Consider the following 22,888-nt stretch of genomic DNA (forward strand, 5'->3'; position numbering starts at 1 on the left):
TTAAACTTTAATAACTTTTAATACTTTAGGAAGGTTTTTGCTGATAATACCGATGTACTTTAATTAAACATTGTGAATGCAGGAATGTTTCTTTTCCACAAGTAAACAACTAAATGAACAAATAACTTGCTGGTTTAATTTTGTTATGGTCACAGAAACAGTAAGAAGCTGATTACAGAACAAGTAAATCAAAACAGTTATTAAAGAGCATCAATTTAAACAGACTTATTTAATCCCAGTTTAGTCTAAAACGTAAACACACGTTACCTGTCACAACAAAATGTGAGCGTGTTAAACTTCTATCATTGATTATTAAAGTATTCAGACCTTTGACTCTTTACGCTCTTGTACAACCAAATTAATGAAAAGTTACATTTGATTAAAGTTTCACTTGAATATATTTAACGTTAAATATTGTTCTCTTTCTTTTTTTTTTAGCAATGAACCAGATTCTGGTATCTCGAAATGTTTCAATCGCATGTAAATACATTTCTGTAACTTATAAAGTTTATTTAAATAATAAAAACAAGGCAAAATATAAAGCTATGAAATAAAAAAAAATACAGAAAAAACACTATAAAAAGGTTTCAGAGAGCAGGTAGCTAACGTAGCAAAACAGTGGACAACGCAAGCTAAACCAAAGTTAGCTAGCTGAACCAAAGTTAGCCTAGCCAGCTAAACTAAAGTTAGCCTATCCAGCTAAACCAAAGTTAGCATAGCCAGCTAAACTAAAGTTAGCCTATCCAGCTAAACCAAAGTTAGCCTAGCCAGCTAAATTAAAGTTAGCCTAGCCAGCTAAACCAAAGTTAGCCAGCTAAACTAAAGTTAGCCTAGCCAGCTAAACCAAAGTTAGCCAGCTAAACTAAAGTTAGCCTAGTCAGCTAAACCAAAGTTAGCCTAGCCAGCTAAACCAAAGTTAGCCTATCCAGCTAAACCACAGTTAGCCAGCTAAATTAAAGTTAGCCTAGCCAGCTAAACCAAAGTTAGCCAGCTAAACTAAAGTTAGCCTAGCCAGCTAAACCAAAGTTAGCCAGCTAAACTAAAGTTAGCCTAGTCAGCTAAACCAAAGTTAGCCTAGCCAGCTAAACCAAAGTTAGCCTATCCAGCTAAACCACAGTTAGCCAGCTAAACTAAAGTTAGCCTAGTCAGCTAAACCAAAGTTAGCCTAGCCAGCTAAACCAAAGTTAGCCTAGCCAGCTAAACCAAAGTTAGCCTAGCCTGCTAAACCAAAGTAAGAAACAATATTTAGTGATATCTAAATTATAAAGTAAGATATGTTCCTGTTCTGAGGTTAGTTCATTTAAAAGCACTCTACATGTTGTTGTTGTTTTAAACCGACCTCACACTGTTCATTTAACTAACTTCTGGAGAGGCGTATCAAATTAAGCTTATTAGAGACAGTACCAAAAAAAGGAAAATAACGTTTAATCTTTTAACAGAAATTAAAAGCCTTGTTTATCTCACATTTGTCCTTTTTTCTTTTTAAATAGGTCTGTAACAAACGTTATCTATTTATTTATGGCTTTATTTATGGAAAAGAAATATTTGTAGATATTATTATATAACGAGAGCAGCGTCACGCGTTCGATTCCATCTTCAGTCGCTCTCGCTGCCGCTCTCCGAGTTCACGTAGCGGTTGTCCTTCCCCGTGTCCTCCACAAAGTGCAGTTCTGAAGGACGGAAAAAAAAGTCACAGGCGATATCGGTAAACGGTACCGTGAAATAAAAAAGAAAGGTGCTTCAGGTTCTCGGGTTCTGCGAGTGTGGCATCTCACCGCTCGGGGATCGGTCCTCGTCCTCGTCGATGTGATCCGTGTCGTAACTCACGAAAATATTCTGGGAGGAAAAAAAAAGAAAAAAGAATTGGCTCGAGTCGTTTAAAAATATAAAAATAACGTAATGTTTTTTTTTTAAAGAATTGTTAAAATGTGTTTCTGCTGCGGGGGTTTGAACCAAAATGGAGTCCAGTACCTTGGTCCTGAGGAGTCTCTCCCAGTATCCCTGTGGTTGTTTGACCAGTTTGAGGACCGGCTCATTGGACTTCATCTCCCAGCAGCAGCAGTCGGCGGCGATGTCGCCGTGAAGCAGCAGGTCGGCTCTGTAGGTCCGACCGTTCGCTCTGCCACTGAACAGAAAGGGGGGGGGGGGGTAACCAGGAGGACACTTCAGGTTCTGCAGAGTGAAGCCAATGCTTCATTAGTTAAAGCTGCATTCTCTCTATTGTCCACCAGGGGGTGACTCCTCATTCGTCCTCGTGGACAGCAACAGTCCTTCTCCTTCATCTTCCAGCTTCCTGGATGGATGAAGGAGAAGGACGACGACGCCTCCTTTCTCAACAACAGGACGACATCGAAGACAAAACCAGCGACTCCTGATCCTGGTATTTGGGTAAAAAAAGCCCGTGCTGAAAGTGAGCCGACGGACCTGTAAACGACTCTGTCGGCGTAGAAATCACAGCGCTGGCTCTCCGGGTTCCTCAGCTTCACCGTGACGATGGCGGAGTCGGGCGTCTGGTACCATCGGGCCAGAGGGTGGAAACTGGAAACAAATGACGTCATGCGGTTAAGCTCTAAAAAGAGGAGGCGTGCTCATTCCGCTGTGTGAAAAGCTCAAAAAAAGAAAAATCAACGCATTAAGTCGTTCCCTTTAAACGCTTCGTTGCCCATCGGCTCCTTTTTACAGCCGCTTGGTACCTTTTTGTGGAGTCGTCACCGTCCTGCCGGCCGTTGCTTCGGTTGTCAACTGAACACACAGAAAAGGTCCCGACTATCAACCGAGAGCTTCACGTGTCATGTTCTACGTGATCAACGCGCACCGCGACGCTTCTTCTGCGACCGCCTGCAAGTCAGACTGAAGCGAAGACGGTCGCTCTATTTATTTATTTTGTACCTTTTCCACCGGGGTCGAGACGAGCGGCCCGGCCGGTCACCGGGAGAAGATCTCCTTCATCTCCGGTCCTGTGCATCAAATGATAGAAAAAGCTTTGGTTCTACATTTTAACTGCAACACACACACACACACACACAAAAAAAAAAAAAAAGCGTTCCCAGACGCCAGCGTCCCCGTTGCCATGGGAATCAAGTTATGAAGACAGGTGCAGGTTAAACAATTGTTGGAACATGTTTGGGATGATGTCATATTCATCTAAATCTTTATCTAGGACCAACTTAATTAGTATGAAGACACTCACCTCACGAGCTGCTCAGCTGACTCCAGATCAGCCTGGCTGGCCTGCAGGGGAGACCGGACCGTTGGCGCCACCGGACCGAGCGGCTCGCACGGCTCGAGGGGCGGAAGGTCAGCGAGCCAGCTGACCTCGGCGGCTCTGACGGCTTCGGCCAGAACCTCCACCTCGGCTTTGATCCGGACCTCCAGAGACGGCGGGCCACCCCCCGACCTACAAAACGACAAGAGTGCCGCTTCAGTCACACTTCTGGATCCACCACTCGGTCCACTCCGGTGTTTCCTTACTCGGAGATGTGACCCGCCTCGTCCTCCTGGCAGAGCGCCCTCAGCAGGTCCAGGTGCTGCTGGTTGGTGACGCCCATCCCCGTGTTCAGGATCTCTGACTGCACGCTGTACTCATTGATCACAGTTTTCATACCTGGAAGCTGCGTCACGCAAACCTGGGGACGAATGAGAAGAATCACTTAGTGGTGCACCAAGATAGTCCAGTCCAGCATACTAAGTACAGAGACTGACTTTTAAAAATGCAGAAAATGAAGGAATAAATTAATAAATATAAATTAATAGAGTATTCAGATCCCGTATTTGATGCCGATGGGTCCTTGAACTCACCATGGGATCCACGAACACCGTGTTCCCCAGACTGAACACCGCTCTGGCTCGGTGCTGCAGGCCTCGGATCCTCCGGTTGATCGCTCTGGTGACCTGTGAGCCCACAACAACAACAACAACAACAAGAGTCCGGTCACATGGCCGGTCACGTGACCACCACACGGCTGATGTCTTCTGCTGGAGACGGCAACAAGCTTGTTTTTTGGTCATTTAAAAAGGTTATAAAAGTAGGAAGAATATAAAGACCTCTACAGTGACCTCATTACCCAATAAATGTAATAAAAAGCTGTATTTCTACCAATAACAATGAGTCTGGGATGTGCAGCAGCTTAACCAGGGTAGGTAATCGTATCTAGTAAACCAGTTGTTTAATTAATAATCCAAATAGACCGGGACATAAATGCAACATAAATGTTTTATAAAATACCATAAAAATAGCCAGGAAGGTCCGTTTCTGGCTAATCCGGCAAATTAGCCTTAAACAAGCAAATGAGTTCTTAAGCAATATCTTATCAAATATATATTATTTACATTTCCCTTTTATTCCCTGTGATCGGCTCTATCACAAAATGCTGGAAATAGAATTAAACACTTTTGATATCTTATTATACAATTCCATATAAATTCTTGAGTTGAATAGAGGGTGCGTTTGAGGGCAAAGGGACAAAAGAAAACCTTGGGGTGCCAGTCGGTCTCGCCGTCGACCGGTTTGACCCGGCACACGATGACCTCCACGGCCTGGCCGGGCAGCGCGTGGAACCGCTCCGGGAGCTGGAGGAGCTGATGGGATTTCACCTCGTCCTCCTTCCCCACGTCGATGAAGCGGACCAAGACGCTGAAGAACAGCCGGCCACGTCTGTCTGGGACGGACAGGATCTTCACCCTGAGAGGGGAGTGAGACGTCCAGAGAGTGAGACGTCCAGAGAGTGAGACGTCCAGAGAGTGAGACGCTTCAGGTTATATAACAAAACACACACAGATAGATACACGTTGTGAAGGAGATTCAAAGAGTCAATGGGGTTATCCTGGCTAAATTAAAAGGTTAAATAAAAGAATAAAGACTAAATAAGGGTTAAATAAAAGAATAAATAAAGACTAAATGAAGGTTAAATAAAGGCTGAATAAAAGGTTAGATAAAAAGGCTAAATAAGGTTAAATAAAAGAAGAAATAAAAACAAAATAAAAGGTTAATTATAAAAGGCTAAATAAAGGTTAAATGAAAGAATAAATGACAAAAAAAGGTTAAATAAAAGACTGAATAAAGGTTAAAAAAAAGGTTAAATAAAAAGGCTATATAAGGGTTAAATAAAGACAAGATAAAGGTTAATTAAAAGACTTTAAAAGGTTCAATGAAATAAATGGACGAAGCAGCAGATGGGATTATGGCGGCTGATGTGGAAAAAAGACAAAAGTTCCGCTGTCCAGCTTTTGAAAATAAATTAAAATATAAAAACATTTTGAACCAGCTGCTAACTAACCAGCTAACTAACTAACTAACGACAGGCTTCCCGTGTTTCAAGCCTCCGATAGAGGTCCCGTCAGACCTGTGGAAGACCTCGTCCTCTTGCACGGCGTAGAAGCCTCCCTGCAGCACCTCCCCGGCTCCGGGTTTCCCGTTGGCGTAGTGAGCCTCCATCTCGGACGCCATGCGCCGGAAGCCTCCTCCTCCCTCCTCCTCCTCCTCCTTCTGGACGAGGCGGCCCCAGAACACCGACGCCGTCTTGACGTGGAGGGGCACGACCTGCGAGCGTCGGGGGCGCAGCGTTCAGTACATCCGGAGCAGGTCGAACCGTACGCCACTCGATTCAGACGTGAACAAAAAGACGTTAAATACTTCTATGACTCCGGAGGCGGGGAGCACCGAGCGGTCCAGCTGGGGGAGGAATCGGTGTCGGTCGGGACACACGGCGCCGTCTCTGCTGAGGAACAACACACAGAATCACACGTCGTGGCTCGTCATCGCAAGCTTCCACTTCACTCTACTCTCTGGGTAGTTTAGTTTAGAGTGAAGACCTGAAGACTGAGGGATCGGTCATATTTACAGACCTGCAGACTCCAAAGCTCTTGAGGTAGCTGCAGAGAGGCCTGTCGGTCTTCTGGTCCTCCCGAGCCGCATGGACCCCCCGGGCGAAGGACAGCAGCTCGGGGGGCAGCGGGGCGTTGGTTCTCCCCAGGTAACGCAGAACCCCGACCACGTGACAGGCGTTCCTCTCGGAGATCAGCAGCACCGACCTGGTGAGACGAGGGAGGCTCCCCGTCGGGTCCTCGGGGGGAACCTTGGGGGCGAGAACACAGAACGTGAGTTTTGGTTTCGAGGCGGTCGATCATTTCTTTGGAGGGATGGAAGACGACTCGGCGGCTCTCACTCGCGCTGAGAGGTTTCTGAAGCTCTCGGCCATGCAGGAGAGCCGCACGCCGAACTGTTTGGGGGTCGGGGGGAAGCCGTAGTGGACGACGCAGGTCGCATCTCGGACTCCCAGGCACATCAGGCACTGGCTGGTGGTCACTGGGGGTCAAAGGTCAAACACAGCACAAATGAATGTTCATATTAGATCTATATTATTCACATTTGACCAAAATCAAGTTCAAATGGGGAGCAGTTACGAGACGTGGTCACACGCCCTCTCTCATTGGTTGAACATTTGTAAAAACCCAGCGACAGGAAGTGAAAGGTCGACCAATAGAATCGACTCGTGATCAAACGGCTACGTTTACCCAGAATAATGTGCGTGCCGGGGCCGATGCCTTTCCTCCACTGCTGGACGACGAAGTCAAACTGGTGCGTTAACCCCTCGTGGGTCTTGAGGCAGAACGCCGATTTGTTGCTCACGACCTGAAGGTCGGAAAGGACGCGGGTTAAAATGAGGAGGACTGGTTCCCTCCACCGGGTGCGAGGCCATGACTCCCTCTGATATCCATTCCATGTTGCTACTGAAACCTTCTCCTTCAGTCACCTTGAACACGTCTTCAACCTCCGCAGCAGAGTTGGCTACGATCAGAGTCTTCAGGCCGACGTCGGGGTTGAAGTCCAACGCGCTCAGCATCACCGCGGCCTTGCTGCTCTCTAGAGTCATGAGGATGATCTGCAGGGGAGACAAAACGGCTCCTTGGAAAAACGGGAACCCGGAAAAGCGCGGCTGACGCGACGCCGTCGGCGACTCGCGGTGAGACTGACCTGCTGGACGTTACCGTAGAGAGCAGCTTCCTCGGGGACGGCCACGACGACGCAAGGGCACGGCATGTGATTGGCTACCAGGCCCTCCATGTGACCGGTCCATCTTTTCGCCACGGCGACCAGCTGCTGAGGACAGGAAGCCATCTCCTCGCTGGAGGTCACCTTCTGGAAATGCTGCAAAATGGTGGCCATCTAACGGGTAGAACGTTCCATCGTTTTAAAAGAAAGTTTCATAAATAAATGAAATATAAATCATGAAATAACTTGATTGAGTATTCTGTGATTAAAGACGGTCACCTGATCCGGAGCGAGCGTGAAGAGCTGGTCGGCCTCGTCCAGCACGAGGTGGTAGATACGCAGGAACAGGAAGCAGTGGCACGCCAGCAGACGGACCAGACTGAAGGGAGTGGTCACCAACAGCAGGCCTGCTCCGAACAACAGAGAAAAGCAAAGCAATGCATCATGGGGATTCACAACCGCGGACCGAGACGGTGCGCCCGCCGCCCCGCTCACAGTTCTTGGGGATCCTGACGGCCTCGGCCTCGCCTTTGCCGACGCCGATCAGCACGATGACCGGGTGAAGGACCGCGGCGACGCTCGTCTCCTCCAGCAGGTCGTACACCGCCTGGACCTTCTCCCAGCCGGGGCACAGCAGCACCGCCACGGGCTGCGCGGCAGAACACAGATTTTTTTAAACGACGGGTCAACAACAACGACGACAACAACAAAACGCGTTGACGCCGACGCTCTCACCCCCGCCGCGCTGGAGGTGAGGGAGGCGAAGATGGAGTTGAGCAGGATGTGGCTGATGAGCGGGGCGAAGTAGCCGAGGGGCCGGTCGGCGTCGGGGGACACGATGACGGTGTTGCACCCGCGGGCCACGGACGGCCAGCTGTAGCGGTCCGCTGCAGACGGAGCGTAAAGCTTCTTCCTCAGCACCTGGGGGCACGAAACGCCGCGGAAACACCGTCAGCGGACTTCCATCAACCCCTCGTTTTCATGTCGTTTCAGGCCGAGGAAGAGAAGCCGTGAACACTTAAAACATTTGATGTACTGGTTTTAAACTCCCTGGTAGGAAAACAGGAAGGTTTTCCGGTTTACCCAGCGGAGGGCGTCCGTGATGGGGGCGTCGTCCAGGCTGGTGCAGGGCTCCACTGGGAGGGCAGAGTGCACCAGTATCCCACTCTTAGTGGGGTCACTGGGGGCAGCCTGAGGACGGTCAGGAGGAGACAGCACATTATTATTTTAAAAGCATTCTGGCGTCACGTGAGGCTGCAGCTGATCCCACGGACGCACTGGAGTTGAGGTTTTTTTTCACCTTTCTTTTCAAATGCGCCTCATAAACATCTTAAGTTTATAATTTCCAACAGTTTTGGAGAAAAGTCGCCTCGGCTGAAAGAAACACCACCTGAAGCCCCCTTTCCCTAAATGAAGTACTTCCTGTCTGTAAGTACAGGAGGTTTCAGGGATGACCGTCACTGATCAGTCCAACACACACACACACACACACACACACACACACGTTTACATCCGTTTGGTGCATTATCATCATCATCATAATCCTGGAAACCTACCGGGTCGTCTGCAGCGTCCGGATCGGGGTTCAGGCTCCCCGGGTTCAGCCACTCTAAAAGGCTGCATCGGAAAGTCAGAAAAGGGGAACTGAAATATTTCACGTGTTTTTACCCTCAAAAGAGAGAAAAACTAAGACACGTTTCCCAGTTTGTCTCGATTCACATTCAACCCGTATTACTCGTATCCGATAAGTCGGATTCCCTCGGCTCACCGTGAACAGGCCCAGTCCTCTTCGGTCCTCCACGTCTTCTCTGCAGGTCCCGAATCCACCGACGGACTCGGACTGCGGAAGAAGAAGATCGGCTCAGACACACACACACACGCACACACACACACACACACACACACACACACACACACACACACACAGGGTGCCTTTACGGCTGACACAGGTGTGAGCTTCATGTACCTGGTTTCTTCCTCTGCCAGACGGCTCTCAGCAGCTCCTCCATCTCCACTCGCCCTGTTGACAAACCCCAAGCCAGAGAACGCGGTTAGCAGCCGCCGACCTTCACGTTACCGAAGCGTCGGCTCGCCGTCGTTCAGAGGGGATCAATCTGTGGTCCGGGGACATCGAGTAGAGCACGGGTCTCAATGACTCGTTGGTTGGTTTGTTTTTAAGCGACGTTTTCGTATTTTAAAAACGGATCTCTCGTGTTTTTCTTCCTCGTGATTTATCCGATGCTCCATGAGCGCCGCGACGATCCAACCCGCTAATAAACAGCGACATCGGTCATGAAATAGGCTGCAGGCACGTCCTGGTTCTTTAGGCATCAACCTAACACAGGTATTAACATCATAATAATTAGATTATTTAGTATTCAGTAATTTTACTATTACTGTATATATATATATATATATATATATATATATATATATATATATATTATAGCTTTTAATTCTTTTTTTTTGTATTTTCTGTCGTGTTCAGTCCATACTCGTCCTCTTATTTTCAGCTCATCGGTCATCTGTGAAAAACTAATGAAGCGTCTTTCAAATTGTATTAATTATTATTATTATTATTATTATTAAGTTATTACGCCGCCGATGCTCTGAAATGCCCGAGCGGCGCGGGGAGCGCTTCATTCCCACGCCGCCGTAGATCTAATGCTTCGTACACTTCCTGTGCTGCGCTGCTGCCGGAGGCTGCAGTCGTCTCTCCGGGTCGACTGTCCAGGAGCTCTTCACGCCGACACGCCTGGGACACAAAAACAAGCGTCTGGATCTAGATTCAATGTTCAGAAACAAGCGCACGAGAAGAAAAGATTTAAACAACAACACCGCCAGCGGCCTCTAGAGTCCCGTCGATATGCAACGGACAAAAGATAATGTGATGAAAACACCCCCCGAGAAGTCTGAGAACTCACGGCGGGCGCCGCCTGCTCGTGGCCGCCGCCGCCGGGATTCAGGAACCTGTTCGGGAACGAAGAGTGCTCCGTCGGTATCGACCGGGCCGGTTATACAAAATAAGACGCGTCGGTCTCGGCCAATCACGTGAGACGCGCTCGTATGCGATGGAGGTCGATTCTCACCTGAACAGACTGAGGTTTTTGGTCAGAGGGGGTGAGGGAGGAGGAAACACGTCGGGTTTACAAAGCATCGCTCTGTAAATCCAAAAAAATACTGTCAACAAATCCACTTTTTCAGTAAAAAAAAAAAAAAAGAGTCCTATAATATAGTTTTTATTAATAAATGTGTATAAATGAGTCTCTGAATGCTGTGTAAACAAACCCGTGTGCGCTCACCTCTCGGAACCGTTCTGCTGGTTCGTGACCTTTGACCCGCTGCCTCCCTCGGAGGCCTCCGGCTCATGTTGCACAGAGGTCAGAGGTGAGGGTGTGGGGGTTTTTACCGGAGAACTGACCGCGACGCAGTGAGCGGAGCTGCTGACCTGAGGTGAGGAGGGACAATCACCGGCTCCATCCGCAGAACCAAAGCTCAAAGAAACAGCTGGGAAAAAAAGTCCAGACATCATTACATGTGACAGACAGATATAACGGGCCTAAGCTGCTGCTGTCAATCACCTTGTAGCCCCGCCCTAAAGCATCCCCTGCTTTATGGTCTGTTTGACTCTAAATGACCATAATTTACTAAATGAACATCATTCTGTATTGAAGAAGACTTGAAACTAGAGATTGAGACCAAAAACTAATGTTTACAATGTTTACTGAGGGAATACATCAAGAGAAGTAGAGTCATTTATATAGACTTCTATACAACCAGAGGAGTCGCCCCCTGGTGGTCAGGAGAGATAATGCAGCTTTACCACATGAAGCATAGATTTCTATACAACCAGAGGAGTCGCCCCCTGGTGGTCAGGAGAGAGAATGCAGCTTTAACACATGAAGCATAGACTTCTATACAACCAGAGGAGTCGCCCCCTGGTGGTCAGTAGAGAGAATGCAGCTTTAACACATGAAGCATAGACTTCTATACAACCAGAGGAGTCGCCCCCTGGTGGTCAGTAGAGAGAATGCAGCTTTAACACATGAAGCATAGACTTCTATACAACCAGAGGAGTCGCCCCCTGGTGGTCAGTAGAGAGAATGCAGCTTTAACACATGAAGCATTGACTTCTATACAACCAGAGGAGTCGCCCCCTGGTGGTCAGTAGAGAGAATGCAGCTTTAACACATGAAGCATTGACTTCTATACAACCAGAGGAGTCGCCCCCTGGTGGTCAGTAGAGAGAATGCAGCTTTAACACATGAAGCATAGACTTCTATACAACCAGAGGAGTCGCCCCCTGGTGGTCAATAGAGATAATGCAGCTTTAACACATGAAGCATAGACTTCTATACAACCAGAGGAGTCGCCCCCTGGTGGTCAGTAGAGAGAATGCAGCTTTAACACATGAAGCATAGACTTCTATACAACCAGAGGAGTCGCCCCCTGGTGGTCAATAGAGATAATGCAGCTTTAACACATGAAGCATAGACTTCTATACAACCAGAGGAGTCGCCCCCTGGTGGTCAGTAGAGAGAATGCCTGTTGGGCGTTTGTGACCAGAGACTCCCAGTTTACAATATTGAGAAAAAACCACAGGAAGTCACATCTGCGCGTCTTTTACCGGGAGGAGTTTGGGTCGTTTGTGCCGTCGTCTTGATCGAGGTCGAGCCAACGCTCTGGGTCAAGATGCTGGAGGACAACATGACGGGGGATCGGTCCGCCTCGTCCAGCCCGCCGCTGTAATAGGCAAACCTCTTGGCCACCAGATCGTCTTTCACACAGATCTGGAAGAAAAAAAGTCAGCAAAGTCCTGGTGATTCTTTTCTCCCTCGCACATGGAAATGTGCGTGGAAACAAAATACAATAACTGTTCAAAATAAAACTAGTCAAGAGAAGAGCAGATGAAAATCTGGATGTTGTCAACATCACGAGGATGAAGATGCTCGTTTGTGAGGTCCGTCTAAAACACTGAAAGTAGCACATCTCATGTGTGATCTTAAGGAATGTTTACGTCTGTATGAAGCTGTGTTAACCTAAATGTTTGAACTGGCGTGACTTGGACCGTGGGGTCAGAGTTCACCTTGACGTTCCCCACGGTCAGGTAGAGCTCAATGGCGGTGGAGTCCGACAGGGATTCGAGCAGCACGGCCTCAGTCCGAGTCGACGCTGGCGGAAGGAAGCAAAATTTTCAAAAAGAGACTCCTTAAAGATGGCGAGCGGGTTTTTAAACATCTGGCCGTCGGCCGCGTCGCTCACCTTGCAGCAGGTTGTGCAGGTAGAGGGTGGCGGAGCTGTCCCACTGAGTGGACGGGCTGCGGAGGACAAGAACAAACTAGCTTTCTATCGACGGTGTATTTATATTCTACTGCAACTTCAAAAGTCCGATCGGCCGGCTCGTCTCACATGAGCCTGGCCTTCTCCTCGTGGACGGACACCCGAAGGGTCGTCGGTTCGATTCCCACCAGGTGGAACCGCCTCACCCAGAAGGGCAGCTGGAGGAAGCTCGGCACGGCGATTCGGATCCTTGTGGGGACCGAGACGACAAAACGCAACAGTTAAAAGATCAAAATGTCACACACACGTAAAATGTCTTTATTTCATGCACGTTTTTAATAAATACTGCTGTAGACCAATTAAATGTCTTCATACAGTAATAGTTGCCCTCTCTGGAGAGTTGTTTTGGTCTCAATCTACAAGAGTTCTTTAATTGATTTGTCAGGTTTTAAAGCTTTGTTTCGTGCTAATTGCTGAATGTGCTAAGCTAGGCTAAATACCGACACAGTTCTGGTCTTACTTGTCTGAGGGGACGATGAGTCGCTCTCCTTGGTCCACCAGGAGGCAGCGAGCCTGACAGGACACCGAGTCCGCGATGATCGACTCCACCACGGCCCGACACCACGACTTCATCACCGACCAGTACACCACACACACCTGAGGGGGGTGGAGAGACACGCAGTAACACCTGGATCAGGCGCGAGATCCGGGTTCCCCGCACCTGGATCAGGCGGGTTAAAAGCTAAGGGAGACGGCGTTACCTGTCCCACCGCCAACGCTGTGGGCTTCAGCTCGCGCATGTCCCGTGTGAGGTCGTGGTAGAAGAGGTTCATCTGAGCCAGCAGTCTGTCGTACCGGTCTGTGGTCTCGACGTCGCCGCCGGGACCCTGAACAACCCGACCCCAGAGGCCGGACGGGCTCTCAACCTGCAGAGTAAGATAACGTTACAATAAGGAGACTCCAGAACTGGTGAAAATACACGTTATTTAAATGAAATTCCTCATCGAATACTGTTCAGACTAAAAAACATTGGCATTAGATTATCTTAATAAAAGAATCTTTTTTTAAAGCACTTTCCTGTTTGGTTGTTTTGCCTCATCACAGTGGAAGCTGAGTCTATAACACTGTTACACATTGTTTGCTTTGTTAGTTGATTTAATTTAATATTATTTATATATGTTGTGCATTTTTCTTATTCTAGTTTGTATATATTGTGCCTTTCTCTTATTTTTCTATTCTATTTGTTGTATTCCTTTTCTATTATTTAATATATATAGCATTTTTCCATCCTATTTCTTGTATGTATATATATATATATATAGAATTTTTTTTTAATTCCTCTTTTTGTGTGTATATATATATATATTGCACTTTTCTTATTATTCCATCCTATTTCTTGTATATATAGTCAATTTTTTTTATTCCTCTTTTCTATATATTGTGCATTTTTCTTATCCTACATACATTTGTGTGCATTTTTATTTATTTTTAATATATATATATATATATATATATATATATATATATATATATATATATATATAGTGATTTTTTTCTTATTCCTCTATTCCACTTTTGTTATATTGTGCTATTTTTTAAGTAGCTAAATAAATAAAAAAGTAAAATAAAGTAACTAAGCTAACTGCCTTTGTTATAACCACAGTTATAGACATTGAGAGACATTAAAATAAAACCCACGTGGTTCACGTTCACCGGCAGCACGCGCACCAATCAACCGTTAATCAATAATCACTTACCCTCAAAATGGATATGTTCAGCATGGCGTGCGCGTGGCCTCCTCAATCCACGGTGAGAGGAAACACAACCGGGGAGCCGACCGACTCAAATTAACGGAAAGCTAAACGTTAAGAGAGTTAACGTTAGCGAGCGGACGGTTACTTTTTTTGCACCCGAGACTAAACCCAACCTTCCCGCGCATGCCAGGTCACGTCACCTCACGTGAGCTGACGTCAACTTACGTCACTTTACGTCAGCTCACCGGCGTCGTTGCGCCTGTTTTCACGGGGATAAGCTAAGCTAGCGCTTTCGAAAGCCGAAGATGGCGGCCGTTCAATTAACGCGATGTTTGATTTCCGGTTAACGGAAGAAGAAACGTAACGTTACCTGTTTCTGAGCTTTCTGACCGGAAGCAGCTCGGTGGACGGGCCTCCGAGCCAAAAGGGGGAGGGGCTACGGAGACGGTGCCGACGTCATTTATTCATCAAATGTATTTTACTCTATTAATGTCAATAATAACAAATTAACAAGGTGTGAATCAGGACTTCACGTACTAACAGTTGTGATTTCAGTCTACAAATAATAACGTTTAAATAATGTAAAAAGACTCTTTAAGATCCAACGGAGAGGCGTTCACTGACCTGTTTTCAAGATCGGACAACTACACGTTCGCTTGTGTTAAACACAGACCTGATTTCAGACACTTTTCATGACACAATATCACTTTTTGTACTTTTCATAATATATTATAATCTGTTTTTTACTTCTACATACTACTACTTACAACATAGTACAATATTACTTTTTATTCTATTTTAGACTTTTTAGAGTTTATACATTTATGACTTTTTACTTTTTCATGACATGACTTTCTTTTACTTTTCATGATGTTACTTTTTTACTTTTCATATTATAATAATACTTTGTTGTACTTTTCATGACATTAAAATTTGACTTTTTGTAACTTTTCATGACATAATATAACCCTTTTTTAATTTTTTAGGAGGTATTATATTTTATCGTTTATTTCCTTTTCATGACATAACTTTCTTTACTTTTCATGACATAATATAACTTTTTTTACTTTCATGACATTCTTATAATATAACTTTTATTACTTTTCATATGTTATATTACTTTCTTTTTAACTTGTAAACTGTTGGTCATGACATACTATAATATAATTTTTGTTAAACTTTTCATTATATATTGTTTATTTTTTATTTTCCATGACAATATTGACAATATTTCATGACAATAATTTAACTTTTAAATACTTCTCATTACATATTTTTTACTTGATGACAATTACTTTTGTTTAAACTTTAAACCCTATATTTTTCAGGACATAGTATTATATTTTTTACTTTTCATGACTAATATTAATTTTCTTTACTTTACATGACAACTTTTAAATACTTTTTTTTTTTTACTTTTGACTTTTCTTGACATTACATTTTTATATTTTTAATGACATTTACTTTATAATTATATTACGTTAGATGACATATTGCAGTTGCATACAGGAAGGGTGTAGGGTAGACGATGCACTTCTTTCATGCTCCACAGTATGTCATCTTGAAACAACGGTCAGCTGTTAAGATGTTTTTTTTCAATCAAACCTTTTAGCTAAAACACCTTTAACTTTAAACAGCACAACACATCTAGTGCTTGAGTCTCAATTACCTTTTGTCTAGACCACAATGTGTCAGACTTGATAAAAAAAACATTCAGACACTATTTTAACTAAAACTGGAGCACCACAGGGAACTGTGCTAAGCCCCTTTCGGAGCACCACAGGGAACTGTGCTAAGCCCCTTTTGGAGCACCACAGGGAACTGTGCTAAGCCCCTTTTAACTCAATACAGCCAACAACAGGCAGAGCGTCCTGAACACCCAAAAGTTCTGATGTCGACTTACCCAAGTTTTTAAACTCATGACATGTTTTACTGATTTAACTTTTCATGACATTTACATATTATATACTTTCTATTTTTCACGTCATAAGTTATTTTTCAGGATGCATTATATTTTGTATCTTTATTATTTTTAACAATGTATATTTTTTCACTTTGACATATTACTTTGCATTTATATTTTTTACTTTCCTGTTTCCATAATTTTTCTCAGGTCTAATTCTCTCAATACGAGGACATCTTGGTGTCACAGTAAACTTAAGCCAACAGATCATAAAGAAACACAGAAGCTAAACATTTAATTGTACACATTTATTTAAACATATTTGAACAAACAAAATGTCAAAATAGGGAACGAGGAAACAAGAAAACAGAAGCAGAAACAACTGCAAGTCTAGTCGCGTTGGTGCATTTATATTAAATATATATTACGACTGTTTTCTGACAGCAATTGTGTTTTCCAGATTAAATTTTTTGCTTTTTAAAAACAACGTTCATGCCTTCTACCACGAAGCCGACGTCGTACAGAGTTCAGTGATGTTATAGAACGGCGGGTTTCAATCCCGGCTCCACTCTTACGGACCTTGAGGTCCAGAGAACTCCGTGAGGGTTTAGTTCTGTCCTTATGACATCGAGGGCTTTCTATGAACCCTTTCTATAACATTATGACACACAGGCTCCTCCTCCTTGACCACAGGCTCCTCCTCCACCTTGATGACCACAGGCTGCTCTCGCCTTAGCTGGAGCCCTACAAAAGATATTTAAAAAAAACATTATTAGTGTGATAATCACATGTGCCAACCATGAGACTTCAAAGTGTGCATTGAACAATCAACATGTTCCATGACATCATCATCATCAGTGATGAACAGGTTGTAACTGACCAAGCGGCCGGCTGGCCTACAAGGAACCAGTCGGTGAATTGGAGCAGTCTTCACTCTAAGAGGACTCTAGCTCTCCAAGACAATGAGTGATGTCGAGGTGAGAATCCAGTCTCTACAGCACAAGAGCTAAACGTTTAACTCGTACAGACCACCGTGAGCCTGTAGAGCTGACTGACCACAACTGGCCCCGCCTCTCGTTTCAGGACGACGTCATTGGTCAATACTTACAGCGCTCAGCATCCATGATGGGTGCGGGTCCGCCGGGCTTCTTGCCGTAGTCGAGCCCGGTCCATCCACAGCTTGTCCAGGTTGACGGTGATGTTCCTCTTCAGATGGTGATGTCTCCTCCCCACTTTACGAAGGACCCAGGATGGCTAAGGAGACACGGGGAGGACGGACAAGACGACAAAAGGTCAACTGCCGTCTTTCCAGAGAGGGAAATAAACACTCGGACACGAGCTGAAACATCTTGAGCCGTGTTGAAAGCTTTGGACCGGTTAGGACATGACATCATCATCATCATCAGTGATGAACAGGTTGTAACTGACCATGTGGCTGACTGGCCCACAAAGAACCAGTCGGTGAATAGGAGCAGTCTTCACTCTGAGAGGACTCTAGCACACCAAGACAATGAGTGATGTCGAGGTGAGACTCTAGTCTCTACAGCACAGCATGTGCACTCTAGTCTCTACAGCACTACACGTGCACTCTAGTCTCTACATCACTACACGTGCACACTAGTCTCTACAGCACTACACGTGCACTCTAGTCTCTACAGCACTACACGTGCACTCTAGTCTCTACAGCACTACACGTGCACTCTAGTCTCTACAGCACTACACGTGCACTCTAGTCTCTACAGCGCTACACGTGCACTCTAGTCTCTACAGCGCTACACGTGCACTCTAGTCTCTACAGCGCTACACGTGCACTCTAGTCTCTACAGCACTACACGTGCACACTAGTCTCTACAGCACTACACGTGCACTCTAGTCTCTACAGCACTACACGTGCACTCTAGTCTCTACAGCACTACACGTGCACACTAGTCTCTACAGCACAGCACGTGCACTCTAGTCTCTACAGCACTACACGTGCACTCTAGTCTCTACAGCGCTACACGTGCACTCTAGTCTCTACAGCACAGCACGTGCACTCTAGTCTCTACATCACCAGACAAATACAATCGAACCGAAACTAACCTTCATGAGTTCGTAAATTCAAACGTGCACGTGCAGATCGCCATGACGTCATGCAGCACCACGACCTCCAGGATGCTTTCTGTGTTTGCCTGTTGAGAATTGGACCAGTTAGAAGTGAACCATGTGTCTCACACACACACACTCAAACTCAGGGTTTAACACTTACCAACGCGACCACGTGCGTGGCTGACGTGTCCTCGGAGCTTCCTCGTCTTGGTGGGCTGTTATGATACAGATTTGGTATTTATTAGAATAAATACAGCGGGTCAATAATGCATCACAGCCAGAAGGAGCTAGCTAGCTTGATCGGCTGAATAGCTTTGTACGTTACTTAAATAGCTTTGTACGTTATTTACCGGCAGACCGTTAACTTCCATAACGTCCAACACAATGAACGTTTAGCGTGTTGTTAACGGGAACGTTTGCTTTCCACGCCGCCGTCACATTGATTAAAGGAGGCCAGCAGAGAGGACGTGTAGCGGAGGGCCGACGTGAGCCAAGACCCCAAAATGATATGAAATCACGCGGAATAGCAGCCGGTAAAGCACCGGGGGAGCGGGCTGCACCGTAAACCGACACCGGGTGACAGGTCGGTGGACGGGTGAACACGGATGGGCGTAGATTCAGCTGCTTTTCAGTGCGCAGGGATTCGAGGTAGCACCTACCATCTTGGAGGCCGGTTTGAAAGAGGAACGGGATTTGTAAACCTCGCGCTTTTGTGCGAGATTTGGCGACAAAAGGGTCAAAGATACCCACAGCGACGCCTAGCGTCGAACGACGGGAGTGACTTTGATTTAATAATATGTTGCCTACTTTTGACTCCTCTACATTTATGTTGACAGCTTTAGTTAGGCTTCTCTACAGAGTCACATTCATAGAACATGTAATCCACTAACAATCATCATTATTATAGTATTTAAAAAATAGTTATATTCATAAACTAAAGTCATATTCCTTCCTGTAACAAATACACAGTCCTTTTGGTACGTATATTGTAATGTTCAGACGGATGTATTTCATCTGCAGTTCTTTTATTTAAAAACAAGACATTTTAAATATCTTTGATATATTTTTCAAAGTTTTTATTATATTCTATTCAAATTGCATTCATTAGAGACTTTTCCTCAACAACAACAACAACAACAACAGAATCCAAGTACACTGTTCTACAGACTAAATACTTAATATTTGGTCAAAATGCAGTTATAAAAAATCAAAACTTGTTACCACCTGTTTTATTATATAAATCAAACAACGTCATAGAAATGTAATTTTTAGTAAAAAACTAAATGTACATTTTTAGTAAAAAGCAAAGCGGTATAAATACTGAAGGCTGGTTGAGAGGAGACAGAACGCAGCTGGTTTCTTTCTTGTTGTTTAAAGCGTGCGAGTCGGTTCCACAGACACGTGTGAGGCAGCAGCTGAAGACAACCACAAAGGAAAAGAAGTGCAGAGTGCAAAACTACAAGCAGACGTCGCCGTGAACTGGACTCCTCCTTCAGGCCTCGTCAGCAGCTCCGGACTCCAGTGAATCTAGATCTGCGTCCTTTGGTCCAGACCTCCAGAGACCCCAGACCTGAACCTTCAGGTTCCAGCAGCAGTGGGTTTGTGGAAGAAGCCGTGGATCTGCCGAGCCGCGGCCTGACCCACGACGGGCTCCAGCTCGGCGGGAGCGGCGTTGCAGAGCAGCCGGACGCTGGAGAACTGCTCCAGCAGGGCCGGGGCTTTGACCCTGCCGACCCCGGGGACGCGCCGCGCCAGAGCCAGCACCAGCGGGTCCAGCGGCCGGGACGAAGGCCTCCTCCTGAAGGGGTTCTCTCTGCCCTCCCCGTGAACCTGGAGGCGATCGGAGAAGGCAGAGCGGAACCCGGATAACGTGAAGTGTTCCGCACGAGCCGAAAAGTGAGTTTAATATTACCGACTGATTCAAAGTGGTCTTCGGGACTCACGATCTGCGTGATGAGCTGCGAGGCCTCGGTCTGCCCGCCGACCGGCAGCAGAGTCAGGCCCAGGTCCAACACCACGAACTTCTGCACCGCAGCAAAGTACTGCTGGCTGAGTCTGGTGTTCTCCACCAGCACCAGCTCCTGGAGGCTGCTGCTGCTCTGTAGACACACACGGGACGGGTTATTACACGTCAGAAGAGTCATGTTATAACACGTTAGGAAAGGTAGAAAGTCATGTTATAACACATTATGAAAAGGTAGAGACAGTCATGTTATAACACGTCAGGAAAGGTAGAAAGTCATGTTATAACACGTTAGGAAAAGGTAGAGACAGTCATGTTATAACACGTCAGAAGAGAGATGAAAAGTAAATAAAGACGTATTATAATGTTATAAAAAGTCATATTATAACATGAAAAGTAAATAAAGTCATATAACATGTCATAAAGAGTAAATAGTCATATTATATTGTTATAAAAAGTCAGATTATAACATGAAAAGTAAACCCACGTTTCTGTAGCGAACCAGTTTCCTCTTGTAGCCGTTTCCTGCGATGACGTCGCACTCGGACACGTACAGGACGCAGCTCTTGTTGGGCAGGTGGAAGTCCGCCACGCCGAGCTGCTTCTCAAAGAGGACTCTCACAGCGCCACCTGCAGGAGGAGGAGGAAGCCTTTCTGTTAGCGCATCACCTGCTGGAGGCCACAAGAAGTCATGTGACCGTGATGGAGTTCCTCTATAGACATGAAGTCATGTGACCGTGGTGGAGTTCCTCTATAGACATGAAGTCATGTGACCGTGATGGAGTTCCTCTATAGACATGAAGTCATGTGACCGTGGTGGAGTTCCTCTATAGACTAACATGAAGTCATGTGACCGTGGTGGAGTTCCTCTATAGACTAACATGAAGTCATGTGACCGTGGTGGAGTTCCTCTATAGACATGAAGTCATGTGACCGTGATGGAGTTCCTCTATAGACATGAAGTCATGTGACCGTGATGGAGTTCCTCTATAGACATGAAGTCATGTGACCGTGGTGGAGTTCCTCTATAGACATGAAGTCATGTGACCGTGATGGAGTTCCTCTATAGACATGAAGTCATGTGACCGTGATGGAGTTCCTCTATAGACATGAAGTCATGTGACCGTGATGGAGTTCCTCTATAGACATGAAGTCATGTGACCGTGATGGAGTCCCTCTATAGACATGAAGTCATGTGACCGTGATGGAGTTCCTGTATAGACATGAAGTCATGTGACCGTGATGGAGTTCCTCTATAGACTAACATGAAGTCATGTGACCGTGGTGGAGTTCCTCTATAGACATGAAGTCATGTGACCGTGATGGAGTTCCTCTATAGACATGAAGTCATGTGACCGTGATGGAGTTCCTCTATAGACATGAAGTCATGTGACCGTGATGGAGTTCCTCTATAGACATGAAGTCATGTGACCGTGATGGAGTTCCTCTATAGACATGAAGTCATGTGACCGTGGTGGAGTTCCTACTTTACACTTTAAACATCATGAAAGTTAATTAGTGAAGATTATCTTGCTGAACTAAATATGTAAATATAATTTACAGAGGTTATTTTCTGAAATAAAATCTGAAATCCAAATGGAAGAATCCCATTGGCTGCCCGTGGAAGGAAGCAGTGTGACGCTAACTTCCGGGGTTGGCCTAAAAAAGCACGAAAAAAAAGAAGAAAAAAAAGGAGGAAATTCACACTCTAAATAATAAACGAGATATAAAGTAAAAAATACATCGCTAAAATATCATAATGCAAAATTAATCTAATTATACAAATGACTCCTTCCGCTGCCATAGCAACCCTCTCTTCCCCGGGGTCACGAACCCGGAAGTGAGTAACGGGAGTCTCTAGAAGTCGTTTAATGAATGTCGTGTGAGCCGAGTGAAGACAGGACGCGTCACTCAGGGGGTTCAGGCGAGTTACAGAACGGCCTGTTTGTTGTCTCCATATGTAAAATAAACACAACATTAGTAATAATTACCCTTTAAGCTTTGAATGAGGGACGAGTTCCTCCATTTCTCGCTGGCAATAACGTGCCCGTACGGAGGACCCGCATTCAGCAGCGCTTCGGTCTCCATGACGTCACCGACATGGTTAGATCTCTTCTTCGTCTGCAGCTCGTCGGTGTAGATGAGGAGCAGATGTGCCTCTCTGGCGCCCCCTGGAGGTCGAGAGGGGAAACGCGTCCTCCTCACACCGGTTGAGTTTGCCACACACTTAAGACAAAAATACTCTTAAATATCATTTCAGGTACCGCACTAAGTTGGTTTGAATCCTATTTGTAAATAGTATATAGTCGTATTTGTAAACGATGAAGCCTCAATGACCACCAACGTTAATCACGGAGTTCCACAAGGTTCTGTGCTTGGGCCCATTTTATTTACCTTATATATGCTTCCTTTGGGCAATATTATGAGGAAACACTCCATAAACTTTAATTGCTATGCAGACGATACTCAATTATATCTATGGATCAAACCAGAGGAGATCAACCAGCTCGCTAAAATTCAAGAATGTCTTAAAGACATAAAAACATGGATGACCTGCAACTTCCTGATGTTAAACTCAGACAAAACTGAAGTTATTTTACTGGCCCTGAACACCTCAGAGATCAATTATCTGGTGATGTGGTTTCTGTAGATGGCATTGCCCTGGCATCCAACACCACTGTAAAGAATCTCTAGTTATCTTTGACCGAGACTTGTCCTTTAACTCCACGTTAAGCAAATCTCAAGGATTGCATTTTTTCATCTACGTAACATTTTAAAAATCAGGCACATCTTGTCTCAAAAAGATGCAGAAAAGCTGGTTCACGCGTTTGTTACTTCCAGACTAGATTACTGCAACTCCTTATTATCAGGCTGCTCTAATAAGTCTCTTAAATCCCTCCAGTTGATCC

General features: G+C 45.5%; 2 protein-coding genes, 1 long non-coding RNA gene and 2 other non-coding genes across 6 annotated transcripts; all 5 read right to left on the reverse strand.

The window, feature by feature from the left end:
- Positions 1–1,236: 1,236 nt before the first annotated feature.
- On the reverse strand, positions 1,237–14,123 carry tdrd12 (tudor domain containing 12). The gene is made up of 31 exons (XM_034534505.1): positions 14,029–14,123; positions 13,033–13,197; positions 12,792–12,928; positions 12,401–12,520; positions 12,254–12,309; positions 12,078–12,163; positions 11,619–11,781; positions 10,294–10,498; positions 9,667–9,746; positions 8,958–9,057; positions 8,760–8,831; positions 8,548–8,608; positions 8,075–8,182; positions 7,727–7,912; positions 7,487–7,640; positions 7,271–7,398; positions 6,974–7,165; positions 6,753–6,881; positions 6,514–6,631; positions 6,165–6,304; positions 5,845–6,074; positions 5,633–5,714; positions 5,343–5,539; positions 4,474–4,681; positions 3,799–3,891; positions 3,472–3,626; positions 3,191–3,397; positions 2,425–2,538; positions 1,972–2,125; positions 1,776–1,836; positions 1,237–1,670 (listed from the first exon to the last, which is right to left on the reverse strand). The coding sequence occupies exons 1-31, from the start codon at positions 14,050–14,052 to the stop codon at positions 1,597–1,599; spliced, it is 3,999 nt and encodes a 1,332-aa protein (XP_034390396.1). The 5' UTR covers positions 14,053–14,123; the 3' UTR covers positions 1,237–1,596.
- A 2,098-nt stretch (positions 14,124–16,221) lies between these two features.
- On the reverse strand, positions 16,222–18,707 carry LOC117732556. Of its 2 annotated transcripts, none has more exons than XR_004609606.1 (5): positions 18,367–18,707; positions 18,177–18,231; positions 18,011–18,099; positions 17,037–17,182; positions 16,222–16,672 (listed from the first exon to the last, which is right to left on the reverse strand). It is a non-coding gene; the product is annotated as an uncharacterized LOC117732556 (long non-coding RNA). The 2 variants fall into 2 exon arrangements; XR_004609607.1 differs by having other exon boundaries at positions 18,676–18,706.
- Positions 16,796–16,924, reverse strand: LOC117732935. Its single transcript, XR_004609669.1, has one exon. It is a non-coding gene; the product is annotated as a small nucleolar RNA SNORA3/SNORA45 family (small nucleolar RNA).
- On the reverse strand, positions 17,344–17,472 carry LOC117732934. The gene has a single exon (XR_004609668.1). It is a non-coding gene; the product is annotated as a small nucleolar RNA SNORA3/SNORA45 family (small nucleolar RNA).
- A 370-nt stretch (positions 18,708–19,077) lies between the features above and the next one.
- On the reverse strand, positions 19,078–22,100 carry faap24 (FA core complex associated protein 24). Its single transcript, XM_034535568.1, has 4 exons — positions 21,971–22,100; positions 20,467–20,609; positions 19,960–20,115; positions 19,078–19,846 (listed from the first exon to the last, which is right to left on the reverse strand). Exons 1-4 carry the CDS (start codon positions 22,065–22,067, stop codon positions 19,595–19,597), a joined length of 648 nt encoding a protein of 215 aa, XP_034391459.1. The 5' UTR covers positions 22,068–22,100; the 3' UTR covers positions 19,078–19,594.
- Positions 22,101–22,888: the final 788 nt, after the last annotated feature.

The sequence above is a fragment of the Cyclopterus lumpus genome, chromosome 6, assembly GCF_009769545.1.
Source record: "Cyclopterus lumpus isolate fCycLum1 chromosome 6, fCycLum1.pri, whole genome shotgun sequence".
In the NCBI taxonomy this organism is placed as follows: Eukaryota; Metazoa; Chordata; class Actinopteri; order Perciformes; family Cyclopteridae; genus Cyclopterus; species Cyclopterus lumpus.